This window comes from Rhagoletis pomonella, unplaced genomic scaffold (assembly GCF_013731165.1).
Source record: "Rhagoletis pomonella isolate Grant_MI unplaced genomic scaffold, Rhpom_1.0 Rhpom_scaffold_00004, whole genome shotgun sequence".
NCBI lineage: Eukaryota > Metazoa > Arthropoda > Insecta > Diptera > Tephritidae > Rhagoletis > Rhagoletis pomonella.
In genome coordinates, this window is record NW_023458558.1 from 76,174,366 (window position 1) to 76,187,297 (window position 12,932).

The 12,932-nt window shown below is 34.6% G+C and overlaps 1 protein-coding gene across 1 annotated transcript; it reads left to right on the plus strand.

Annotated features, from left to right (window-relative positions):
* Nucleotides 1-3,894: 3,894 nt before the first annotated feature.
* Nucleotides 3,895-4,738, plus strand: LOC118738330. The gene is made up of 4 exons (XM_036469254.1): nucleotides 3,895-3,951; nucleotides 4,034-4,320; nucleotides 4,397-4,556; nucleotides 4,614-4,738. The coding sequence occupies exons 2-4, from the start codon at nucleotides 4,036-4,038 to the stop codon at nucleotides 4,736-4,738; spliced, it is 570 nt and encodes a 189-aa protein (XP_036325147.1). The 5' UTR covers nucleotides 3,895-3,951; nucleotides 4,034-4,035.
* Nucleotides 4,739-12,932: the final 8,194 nt, after the last annotated feature.

Consider the following 12,932-nt stretch of genomic DNA (forward strand, 5'->3'; position numbering starts at 1 on the left):
TTTGGAGTTTGCTAAATTGTGAAAATAGGTTCCTTGGCATTTTGCTGTAGTGTCGTAAAGTAGTGCTTTAATTTCGTATAAAAATCTGCTATACGGGGCTTTTTGGTATGAGGAGTCCATTTCTGCACTCACCTTTTTGTTAAAACTTCCACCAGAGGGACCAACAGTTAAAATTTTGACATTTTCTTCGAAACTTCTTCTCGAAATATGGCAAACTACAAATTGATTTTAGACCCACGGTTTCTTCAGAAAATTTGGTTAGAATTACGCGTACAATCCTCCTATGCTACACGCGCACAATAAATAAATTGCCCCGCCCTGGTATGTATGTAATAAAATATTTATGTTTTTTAAGTCTATAAAAGATACAATACTTTCACACATACTACTACTAATGTAAAAGAAAAACCAACAGATACGTATTTCGCTGTTATGTGTAAGTATGTAAGTATTAGGCCCGTCAGAATGGGTACTTGTACGTCAATAACGGAAAAGTTTGCGAAGGAAGTGGCGTACGTACCGTAGAAAAACGCCACAAAGAAGGTGTTGCGTCTGCAAACAAAAATCAGCTGTTCCTTATGGCCGCGTACTTGGGGTCTACACAAGTTAATTTTTCAGATACAATAGCAAAACATTCACATTTTTACTAATATATCCCCACTTCTCTTGATGTCTTCATCACTGTCTATGGCTTTACAAAGACAGTTTATTGTCTGGATGCCTAATTTACAATGTGTAAATTATGTGCATATTATCATTGGTCTTGCCATGTGTAAACGCGGGGTTATACAACTGTCAGCAGTGACGGACTTACGTGCGTCAAAAGTTGAGTGTTGGCCAACGTTCGTTGGGTCCGTCGTCGCAAGGGTTGCCAATCTTACACTCTCTTTGCATTCAACTTTTTTTTCGTGCAACCCTGCGCTGAGTTGAACGCAAAGTTGAACAATGCAAACACACTTTTAGGGTCGCTTTAGCGAAAACGATACCACAGGTTATCATAGATCGACATAACAAGGTAAAACCATTGAGAAGCAGTCTGACGTTTGCCAACAATATAATTATAAAATTCGAACCCAAGCTCACACACACATTCTCATTTTTAATCTCAAACAACAACAATTATGAACAATTTAGTTTTTTTATTTTCAATTTTATATGATTTTAAAATGTTTGCAAACGTCAGAAAAAAATCATGGCCGACGACGTGAGAGAATGAATCTACCTTGTAATGTTTTTATCATGGTTTTAACTGTTCTCTCTATTTTTATCGTTATTAACCAGCGATGGGCAGGCTCGCGCCTATACAAAATGTATAGAAAGCTTCCCTGCCAGCAATTGGAAGAGAATTTTATCGCCAATCGCCAAGATGTCACTATTTCGTCACCATTGTAAGTTAAAAAGGGGATAGTAACTCACTACACAAAAACAACATACACTTTTAACGGAATTTTATTCGCCAAGCAGATATTCAGACGATAAATTACTGTAACGTAGAAACGTTTGTCAATAATTTGAAATTGAAAAAAGTATGTTTGTGTTTTCTTTTCGTTTAAGATTTTGGCGTGTACGTTTTTTTAAGAGAAATCTAAGATTCGTGTAATAAGAATATTAAAATAATAGCGTTAAATAGCAAATTTTTTTTTTTATAATCTTCGTATTTAAATAAAAGTGAGTTTCAGCGAATACTTAAATATTAAATAAACAATAAATTTCAATTAAATAGAGCATAAAGCAAAAATGAGATCCTTAAAAGCAATTAAAATGAAAAGTAAAAGAGAAGCAGCGAAAATTATAAGAAATTTATATGGCGATGAAAGTGCCGCAAAGAAACGAAATGTCGAAGAAAACTTTTTTGAAAATGTAGAAGAAGAAAATTTAAGTAGGAGCGACAGTGAAGACGACATAAGTGATGCAACCAAAAGTGAAGAAGAAGAAAAAATATCGTATAATAAAAATCTAACTTTTGTAGAGAAGCTAAGGCAATGGGCTGTTGCGAATAATATTTGCTATAGAGCCCTAAACGAATTATTGGGAATATTGAGGGTGGAGAAGGGAGAAAATGTGCTACCTAAAGATTGCCGAACTTTAATGAAGACTCCGAGAGACGTTGTAGCGCGCAGTATGGGCGAAGGTTTTTACACTCATTATGGAGTCGAGGATGCGCTTACTGATTTTTTAATGGTCAATGGCGATCACGGCGAAATCGTTAAATTGGATTTTAATATTGATGGCCTGCCACTGTGCAAAAGCTCGAAAAAACAAGTATGGCCTATTTTATGTAATGTACCAGGCTATCCCGAGATACATTTAATAGGTGTATATGAAGGCTACTCGAAGCCAAAAAATCAAAACGAATTTTTATCCGAGTTTGTTACTGAAATGAATAATTTAGTTGAAAACGGAATACGCTTCAAAAATAAGCTTTACAAAATTAAAATACGGTGTTTTGTAATGGATACCCCAGCAAGAGCTTTTGTGCTGGGTACCAAAGGTCACAGTGGCTATTACTCTTGCACACGCTGCCTGCAAAAAGGAGAAATGTTCAAAAATCGTCTCGTATTTCCTGTTGAAAATTCTCCATTACGCGATGACAAATCATTTAGAAGTCGTTCTCACCCAGAGCATCATAAGCAACAAAGTGAAACTGTAATCGAAAAACTTCCAATTGACATGGTTAATCAAATAGGGCTAGATTACATGCATATTATTTGCCTTGGGGTCACAAAAACTCTTTTGAAAGCTTGGACACAGAAAAAGGGAGAAGATTTCTCTTTTACTTCCGGCCAAATCGCTACTTTATCTACACAACTAGAGAAGATAAAATTGCATATTCCTCGCGAGTTTTCGAGAAAACCACGATCATTGGATGATCTTGATCGATGGAAAGCAACTGAGTTCCGTCAGTTTTTGATATATTATTGTTTTTTTCACAAGAAAGACTATTACATTTTTTTAAATTAGCAATTGCAACCAAGAATATTATTAGAGGAAAAAAATTGCCGAGTAAATAATGAATATGCACGAAACTTGCTTCGTAATTTTATTATCGATGTTCCTTCCTTGTATAGCCTATCATTTTTAACGTGCAATTTTCATTATCTGTTGCATATCCACGAAGACGCGAAAGCTTATGGATCATTGGAAAGCATAAGCGCTTTCAGATTCGAAAATCACCTGCAACAGATTAAAAAGCGAGTAAGGAAATCAAAAAATGTCTCTGCGCAGCTTTATAATAGAGAAGTAGAAAAAAGTATTTCGTTAAAGCAACGGGACCAATCAACGGGCATATTTTTTAGCCAAAAAAGGACAACCGAAGGTTGTTATTCTTATGTAAAGACTTCTAAATGTTACTTTTCCATTGAGGACAAGGTTAGTTTTTGCTTTGTGGGCGATAAAGTTGTGAAAATTAAAAATATAACAAATATTGATAATATACCTTACTTTGAAGGAAATATAATAAAAAACCTGAAACCACTTTTTTTGCAACCTATAAACTCCGTAAACTTAGACATTTATGCTGCTAATGAAATCAGTTTAGGTATTGAAATAAAATTTTCTCTAAAAGAAATTCAAAAGAAGGCAATTGTTTGCTGAACTCCTAAAGACTCTATTGCTGTATTACCATTTATATTATAATGGCATTATACAATTTTTCAAAAACAGGTAATAATGAAAAGTGTATACATTGAGCCGTATGCATAAAAAAAGCAAATGCTTTTTTTAAGTTACAAACCTTTTACTCCATTTGTTCAAATAAATTTTAGTGAAAGGTATGATATTTTAAGAAAAAACAATTGCTTAGTTTTTATGCATACGACCCATTAAGATATATTTAAGAGTGTATTGAAACATTTTTATTTTTAGCAGAGAGTTTGATCCCACATTCATATGGAAATCACCAGCAAAGTAATGATGAAGTCCAGTACATAAACTTAAGTAATGCACGTCAAGGTAGGTTCACTTCATATTCAGAGTACATACAGAAAAATTGCAGTTTAGAATTCCTCTGAATAAAAATTTATTATTGATTTAGAAATGCAACCATCACAAGTAGATGAGCCGCGAACAATCCCTGAAATTTTAGAAGAATTGCGTTCATTGAAAGCACAAACTAATAATAATCAGGAGGCAAATCAGAAACTTGTTCAAAGATTGACGGAGGAGGTAATAACTCTTCAAACAGAGATTAGAGAACTAAAGAAGCTACATTCGGTGGAAAGTGATGTTATACTTTTGCCGTCTCAGCCGTTTATTTCACTTGCCTGTTTTGAAGAATTTGACTCAAAACTTTTAGCTAATGAAGAAATACGAGTTGCATTCGTGAGTTCAATTTATGATTGGCGGGTGATTTAAAAAATATTTTCGTTTATTAAATCCCGTTTCTTGCAACATACAGAAAGAAGCGATCCAAAAAGTAGGAGGAAATAGTGCACCTTGCTTTCTCAAAATGGCCATTAAGAGTATAATTGCAGATGAACTTGCTGTGGGGATGACTTGGCGCGGTACGGCAGAAAAGCCCAGCTTCCAAAAATTTGCCACTTTTCAGTTTATAAAAGGTTCGTCTTTTTGTCGAAATAATTTTTAAACAAATTAGTGACATTTTTTTTCAACAGATATTTGCCATATTAAATTTAGCAACCTTACAGACCTGGAAATAAATAAAATTTGTCAGCAACGTTTTCTCCATGCAAGAGATAGGATATGCAAAAGGCAAAAAAGAATGACAACAAATAAGTAAACTATAATAAGTTTTTGTTATTTCTAAAAAACTTTGAATTAATTTTTTAATTTACTAAACATTTAACTAAATAACGTTTTTAACTTTGAATTTAAATAATGTTTTTATCGTGGTTGAATAAAAATGAAAAAATAAAAACAAACAAAATCCCTAAGGATTTTCAAGTTTGCAATTACATTTGCATAGATAAGTCGCCACGATGAGAGTGTAATTGCAAGCTAGACTCCTTTCTATTTTCAAATTTAATTTTATCCAAAACTTTTCCTCTATGAGTATCTCTTTCGACAGTTCTCATCTTATCGCCCCAGAAACTTCCTTTCTTATCGAAATAGTTCCTAATGTTAGTATCGCTTTCGCATCATAATGACGTAACGCTTTGGTGGAACAGTTCTTCCCGAAAGCGGATAAGAATTGGAAAAAGTAGCGATATCACCGGCGATGAGTTTCACAGAAATGTCGTATCGAACTAGTTACTTCAGCGATAGAAAATGCTGGCAGGGTTAAAGCCTGATATACAGTTCAATGTGAGCGTGAGCGTGAGCTTTTTATTTTGACCAATATCTTCGTTATTACTCAACTTTTTATATATAGTTGAGACATGAAAAGATAGAGAATTTAAATATCTTTCAGAATTATAGAATAAAAACTAATTTAAAATGCATAATATGCCTTTTTTCGAGCTCACACTCAACTGTGTGCGTACGCAAAGCATTCGCATGTGAACGGCAAGTTTTGACAGATGTGTGTGAGCGTCCATAAGAATACAAATGGAATTCTTTGCCTTTGCGAAAGTTCACGCTCGCATTGAACTTTATATCAAGCTTAAAAGAGCTTTGCCCGCGGCCAAGGCAGTGCCCGTCAGTGATCGGACTACTACCACATTGTGATAGATCTGCCACTTTTTTGAGCATCTACCACATCTACCACACAAGGTTTGAAATCTACCACATATTCGCGTTTTTGAGTAGTTTTATTTTTGCTCGACATAATTTTCTTAATTTTAAAAATGTGGTTTAAACATAGTTTAAACACCCGAGCTGGCTGGTTTAAACTAAGATTAGCCAATGAAATGTCAGCCATCTGATCAATTTAAACGCGAAAACGAATGAAAAGGCTGTTTGTTTAAAATATGTAGGTATATAATGGCGGGTAAATTTGTATGGGAGATTTTTTCGACTATGCACGTATTGCACATAGGTACATATGTGTAATTCTAAGCAACTTTGCCGAAGAAACCTTGGCTCTAAAATCAATTTGAAATTTGCCAAATTGCGAAAATAGGTTTCTTAGCACCTTGCTGAAGTATCGTAAAAAATTGCATAAATTTTGTACAAAAACATGCAGTAGGGTGTTTTTTGTATGAGGAATCCATTTCTGCACTTCTCTTTTTCTTAAAACTTCCGCCAGAGGGCACAACAGTAAAAATTTCCACATTTTCTTCTGAGCCTTTTTTCGCAATATGGCAAACTCATAATTGATTTTAGACCGATGGTTTCTACGGCAAAGTTGCGTCGAATTACAAGTAGAATCCTCTTATGCTATACGCGCATAGTCAAAAAAAAAAAATAAAATTGACCCGTCTTAATCTATACAAATCTTATGTGTATTGCATATCTATGTACATTAGGGTGATTTTTTTGGCGACTATTGTTTTTTTTACCCCTACCTCGAAATTTTGTGTCACACATAAAAAAAAAAACTTTCTGAAAACTTTAACCCTTAATATTAACATTAAGTACTCGCCCAAGGCGTGCAAAGATTTCCGATATAAAATAAACGTAAACTTTGATCTTTATTTTTCAAAAATCTACAGCTCAGAAGCATTTTATGGTATAATCTTGGTCAATGATGGGTTTTCATCAGAATTGAATGCTCTACAAAAGTGTCCATTGCGGCGTAATCCTTACTCCCACCAGCGTACTACATGGGTCACTAAACCCAATTTTTTTTATGAAATTCTCGTTTTTTGCCCCTATCTGGTAAATAACAAGAGCTGCAGAAAAAATGTAAACGACAAACTTGTGGGACATTCAATTTTCTACAAAAAACTTTCAGAAAACCAAATCGCCAACATCGATATTTCTTGAGGTATTGGGCTTTGAAGTTGAGGTAGTGTGGAATTTTCACGGAGTATTTAGCTAAATTGTAGAATTTGTTGATCAACTTCAAAGTCCAATATATCAAGAAATATCGAAGTTAGTGATTTGGTTTCATAGAATTATTTTTGTAGGAAACTGAATGCACGAGAATTTCATGAAAAATTGGGTTTAGTGACCTGTACTACCTCGCTGGTGGGAGTAAGGATTACGCTGCAATGGACACTTTTGTAGAGCATTCAATTCTGAAGAAAACCCATCATAGACCAAGATTATACCATAAAATGCCTTAGAGCTGTGGAGTTTTGAAAAAAATCAAAGTTTACTTGTATTTTATATGAGAAATCATTCCATGCCTTGGGCGAGTACTTAATTTTAATATTAAGTTTTCAAATTTTCAGGGAGATTTTTTTAGGTGTTTTCCACAAAATTTAGAGGTAGGAGTGAAAAAATAGTCTCAAAAAGAAGCGCCCTAATGCACATACATACTTGTATTTTTCATCCGAAAGCATTTTATGTATAATAGATACATACAGCGCGGTATTTCTGTTATATCGTTAGTATAAAACGGGATTTAGGTTGTATTTAGACGGGATTTTATTAACCCAGTTACTGGCAACACTGCAAGAAACCAGCAAAAGAGAGGGAATTGAGAGAGCAAAAATGACAGCTGAACTTGCAAGTTACAAGTAAAGGCCTGTATTAAAGGTCTGCATCGGAATTCAGTTTGCTTCACTGTGAAGTTTTTTTCAAATATGTAAACTACTCATACTTTAACAAAGAGGGCATGGAAGGAAGAGAAGTGAAAATTTTGAGCACTGTATACATGAAAAAAGTACTCAAACAAAATATGTTCCGAAAAAAAGAAAAACATAAACAAGCAGTACTATGGTGTTAAACTTCCACAAAAAATATGTTCCTTCACAAGTATTTTTTGAATATGTTTTCGTTTAATAAATACTACATAATGTTAACAGACATGGAAAAACAATGTAGGGAATTATCAAGGCTAATACCCAGCTAGCCCAATGCCGAGCGAGAGACAAAAGGGACTCCCACAGCAACACCTCCAAGGAGCGTTTTAAAATATGGGATGAATAAGCATTCCATATGGGTTATCTGCGGATGACCTGTTAAAGAAGAAACGTTATTTTTTACCAAACTGCTTCACCGATCATAACCAAATTGCGATGTACATATCAGATATAATTTTAAAAGATCTGCAGTTCTCAATTGCCCACTGTGTTACAACGCGTACACATTTTTTTTGGACTCGTTATCTACTACTACTACTAGAAATGAGATAGCATTTGTGCTTCAACAAATTTGACGTGCTTTTGTCGTTGAGTTTTAGAACGCTGTTACACCTTTTGCATGCCACAATATTGTCGATTCCTTGTCCGTCTTCATTTTGAATTCCTGCGTAAAACTCCCACACCCTGCTTCTACCTTGCCTTTGTACCAATTTATATTCTCCGTTTGAAATTTTTGTTTTAATTTGCGCATTGGTGGGATTTTGGATGGTTGGCTTTCAGTTTCCATTGCTGATGCTAAATTTAATGGTGATAGCTTAATAACACAGGTTTAGAAAAAAAAGTGTATGCATATTAAACCAAACCTATATATATCTCTATGTTATTTGACACGCTGAATGCGAAATCCGTTAGCCCCCACCACGTCAATTTGTGGTCAGTTGAAGGCCAAGTAGGGAAAAATTCATTGAATAAACCTGGAAGTTCAATAAATTCGTATAGATGACCTTGAGGAATCAAGGGACCCCCATATTCGGATTCAGCGACAACTAAAACAAAAAAACATTATTTTAATTGAATAAATTTTTTGTCCTATTTGACCCTCAACTGACCTCGAACCTGACACTATGGAGGTTAACGGACCTCTGATTCGGGTTCTAAAACCCCACATATATGAATTTTCAGGTTTATTCAATGCATTTTTCCCTGCTTGACGTTCAACTGACCACGAAGCTGACGTGACAGAGGCTAACGGACCTCGGATTCGCATTCAGCCTGTCGAATAACATAGGGTTTGGTTTAATATGCATACACTTTTTTTGTAAACCTGTGTAATTTTTATCAATATTCGTTTATAATTAAAACACTTTTCTTTTATATTTTACTCACTTCTTTAAGATAATTTTTCTGTGGATCACACGAACGAGAGTTCAAATAATACACAATGCAAAATGTTAGCTAAACCCTAGTTGCGCGAAACAATAAAATAAGCCCCCTTTCTTCAACGAATCAAATTCGACAATGAAAATAAAATTTATGAATTTAACATTATGTTAAATGATAACATTTTGAAAGAAAAAACTTCATAAGTATTCGTATACTTCCTATGAAGTTTTCAAATACTGCTGAATTCAATCAATATACTCAAGTGTTTTGGAAAAGCGGAACAGTGTTTTATGTAGCAGAGCACTGTTGAGTAACATTGCTCAGTTATTCAAATTTATGATGTTCTCTTTTTTTCTTCCTATCTTTTTTTGTACTCTAAAATTTATGTTCCATTTACTCATGTACACATGTGAAGAGTATTTCTGCTGGTATATTTGCAGACCTTTAGCCTGTATGCAGCTCTCAAGAAACGCAAAAACTCCATATAAAATGACGTACAAGAAATGGCTACGAAATTTTCTTGAGTCAAATTTTTTTAAGGCAATACGCAGTTCTTAAGAATGTTACTACGCTTTCTACTACGGTTTTCTACAGTTTTTTGTGAAAAAAGAGCACAAGGCAACCCAAGTTTGCAACAGAAATATATGCCCGTTCCATTATTTGTTGGGGAAAGAGTGAGGCAACAGGCTGTGAGGTATCAAAAATGTCAAAATTCCTTGGACACACACGCGAAATAATGGCAATTTTTTCTTGACCGTTTTCTTGAGACCTGTATACAGGGCTTATCTATTTAATAATAATAATAGATTGGCGCTTACACATATGTTTGTGTTTTGCCGAGCTTCTCCTTCGATTTGTGGCGTGCGCCTTGATGTTGTCACACAAAGCGGAGGGATCTAAAGTTTTGCGCCGACTCCGAACGGCGATTGTATTTTTATGAGAAGCTGGGTTCATGGCAGAAATACACTCGGAGGTTTGCCATTGCCTGCCGACGGACCACCGCTATTAAGAAAAAAAAACTTTTTTCTATATTTTTTGCGATGTTGCTTTGACAAGGGGTTGAGCCCAGGCGTTGCCGTGAGGAAGCGCGCACTGCTTACTGCTACACCACAGCGACCACCCACTAGTAACTATTTACTAGAAAGAAAAACAGCTGATGGCATGATGCTTAATGCAGTTCACATAATAGAGTTGCAATTGACAAAATAACCCTATTTAAATATATATTAAGATGGGAAATACTATTTCTCTTTGAAAATTGCTACGGAAAATAACAAAATAATCAGCTGTTCATAAAACTTGCAACTTCTTGCTGGTTTTGCGTTTTCGTACTTTCTTGCATATTTCTCTCATTGGGAGTAAATATTGGCTTACTCTCCGAATTTTGGTTACTAGCAAGTTACTGGATATTTTTTGCTGGAGAATACGAAAACACAACTGATAAATGCTGATGGTGAGTCTGAAAGGATAAATGTCAAGGATGTTTTGTTCTTTTCTTCCATAGAAAGCAACTTGCTATCGGTGAAGAAGTTAACCGAGATGGGTTATCAAGTACTTTTTGAAGGGAGAAATTGTAAATTTATTAAGCATAATCAAGTAAAAGCCGCAGCGGAATTAAACAATAGGGGTCTTCCCTTAAACTCGTAAAAGCCTCGTAAACCTCGTAAATTTACGACCCTCGTAAAATAACTGTCAAAATTTGTTTGGAGCTTTATATACGAGCCCCTCCTAAATTTACGAGGCAAATTTGATGCGCAAATTTTATACTAAAATGTATGATAAAATAATGAAAATAAATGAAAAAATAATACGCGAATAAAATGAATGAATTTCATCCACTAACTGTATTGACTTAGGTCTGAATTCAAATGTTAGGAATGTAGTAAACAGAGTGTCCAGATTTGGCGATTTCGCGCCAATTTTGGCGATTTTTTTGAATATTTGCGCGTAAAAATTAAGGAAATCGCCATTGGCGATTTTTGGCGATTTTTTCCCTTCAAATAAATTTTTTCCAATTATAAAAATATACAAAACTTAGTTTACCACGATAATTTTGCAGAAGAGGCAAATGAACTGCGTGATAACCTTGACTTAAGAAGCATATTAAAAAATTAATTAATCACGCTAATCGAAGAACTTTTAAAACGGTTACCTAGTCAATTAAATACTTTAAAAAAACTGAATATTTAAACCTTTTAACTTTCCCATGGAATAACTTTTCTCAGAACCATTCCATCCGAATCTTAAGAATTTTGAATAATTGCTTACGGAGTGAAAACCGCAACAGGCAATAAAATGTTTGGAAATACAAGTAAATTCATACTATTATTCCTGCCGCACTCACATGCTTTGTTGAGCGCGTTTTTTCCGCAATGAATTCAACAAAAAATAAGATTCGAAATAGGAATTGGAAAGCCTTAATTTAATAGTTCGAATAAAGTGTTATATTTAGGCCAATAGTTTCTGCTGCAAAACGTTTCCAATATCAAACAGTATGTTATCAAGGTTGAATAGCTGAATATATGACAACAACAGAAATGTAAATCATTCAAACACTAACAGGTCTATTCCTGTCAAATTTGAAACCCTTTTCGAATTCTGTGTACTCTTGTAAGCGGTAAATTTGGTTCCCATCTCATAAGCTGGCAACAAAGTATTTCCCCGTGAAATATGCAATGCAATTTCCACAATTCTTCATAGCTGAATTACTGAATATTTTAACTGCATTACCAACGTAACTAGAATCTCGGTGACAAGAACTGGTAACATTTTTTGGTAATAAAATGTTCCGGTTACAAAATCTTTGGTAACGTGCAGAATAGACCTGTAAAGGTGATTTTGAAGAAATTGTCGAAATAGCTGATCTCGCCTTGTTATAGGTTTTTATTTAATTTTTAGCGCCGAGCTCTTAAAAGCGGATTGTGCGATTAATCATTTAATATGAGTCAAAATAAATTTAATAATTGCGCAGTCCTATCGAAAAATGTGTTGAAACAAATATTTTTGAAAAGTATGCGTATTTTTAAAGAAAATTGTTTGTACATCACTATTATATAAGTGATTTGTGTTATTTATTATTAAAGGTATTATATTCGTTTTTATATATATTATAACAAGATCTCAACTTTAAAATAAAAGATTTGTTAAATCGATTTCATGAATTTTATTAAATAAAAGTTGGCGATTTTTAGCGATTTTTTTTCAGAAAGGGCGTTTTATTTACCAATCTGGACACCCTGGTAGTAAATGCCGCGATAATATCATCATTCTTGAGTAAAGGCTTTAAATTTGCCAAGATACTTAATTTTCTGGCGGTCCCACCACTCAAAAGCAGAAACAAAGTACGTTTAATTCTTCAATGAATTAAGGCGCTAGCGCTTTTCATATACATATTGGTGTTGGCGCGGCAACTCCGGCTACGGTGCTAGCACAATTGCGCCGCGCAGCGCAGGTTTCCTATACCTATTTCCTGCTAATTTTCGGCATTTTCAACCAGGGTTCGGAAATTCTCACTCATATTCTCTCACGTTCGCGATCGAAAATTTTCAAAATCTCTTTTTGCATTCTTTTATCGCGAGTGGAAAGTGCAATCAAATTTATCATCTCTCACATTCGGAATGCGATCGACAAAAAAATTTCCGCTGCTTTTCATTCGCGATCGTAAAAAGCAAATAAATTTCCTCACTCGAATATGAGAAGTCCGAGCATTGCCGATGTCGGTCTCTCATAAATGAGAAAAACGATGCCAGTAATCCATTCGCGATCACTCACACCGAAAGAAGGAAAAAAAATTTTCTAGCTGTCGAAATCTCGACGCCATCTCTGTTGTAAGAAGTAAAGGCCTGTATGCAGCTCTCAAGAAGAGCAAAAACTCCATATAAAATGACGTACAAGAAATGGCTAAGAAATTTTATTGAGTCAAATTTCCTTAAGGCAGTACGCAGTTCTTAAGAAATTTAC

What these genes read in the sequence shown, in the direction of transcription:
- LOC118738330 (XM_036469254.1), top strand. Translation starts at nt 4,036, where the DNA reads ATGCAACCATCACAAGTAGATGAGCCGCGAACAATCCCTGAAATTTTA. An exon ending in AAGAAATACGAGTTGCATTC is followed by an intron (nt 4,321 to 4,396) that starts GTGAGTTCAATT and finishes TGCAACATACAG; the next exon opens with AAAGAAGCGATCCAAAAAGT. An exon ending in CACTTTTCAGTTTATAAAAG is followed by an intron (nt 4,557 to 4,613) that starts GTTCGTCTTTTT and finishes TTTTTTCAACAG; the next exon opens with ATATTTGCCATATTAAATTT.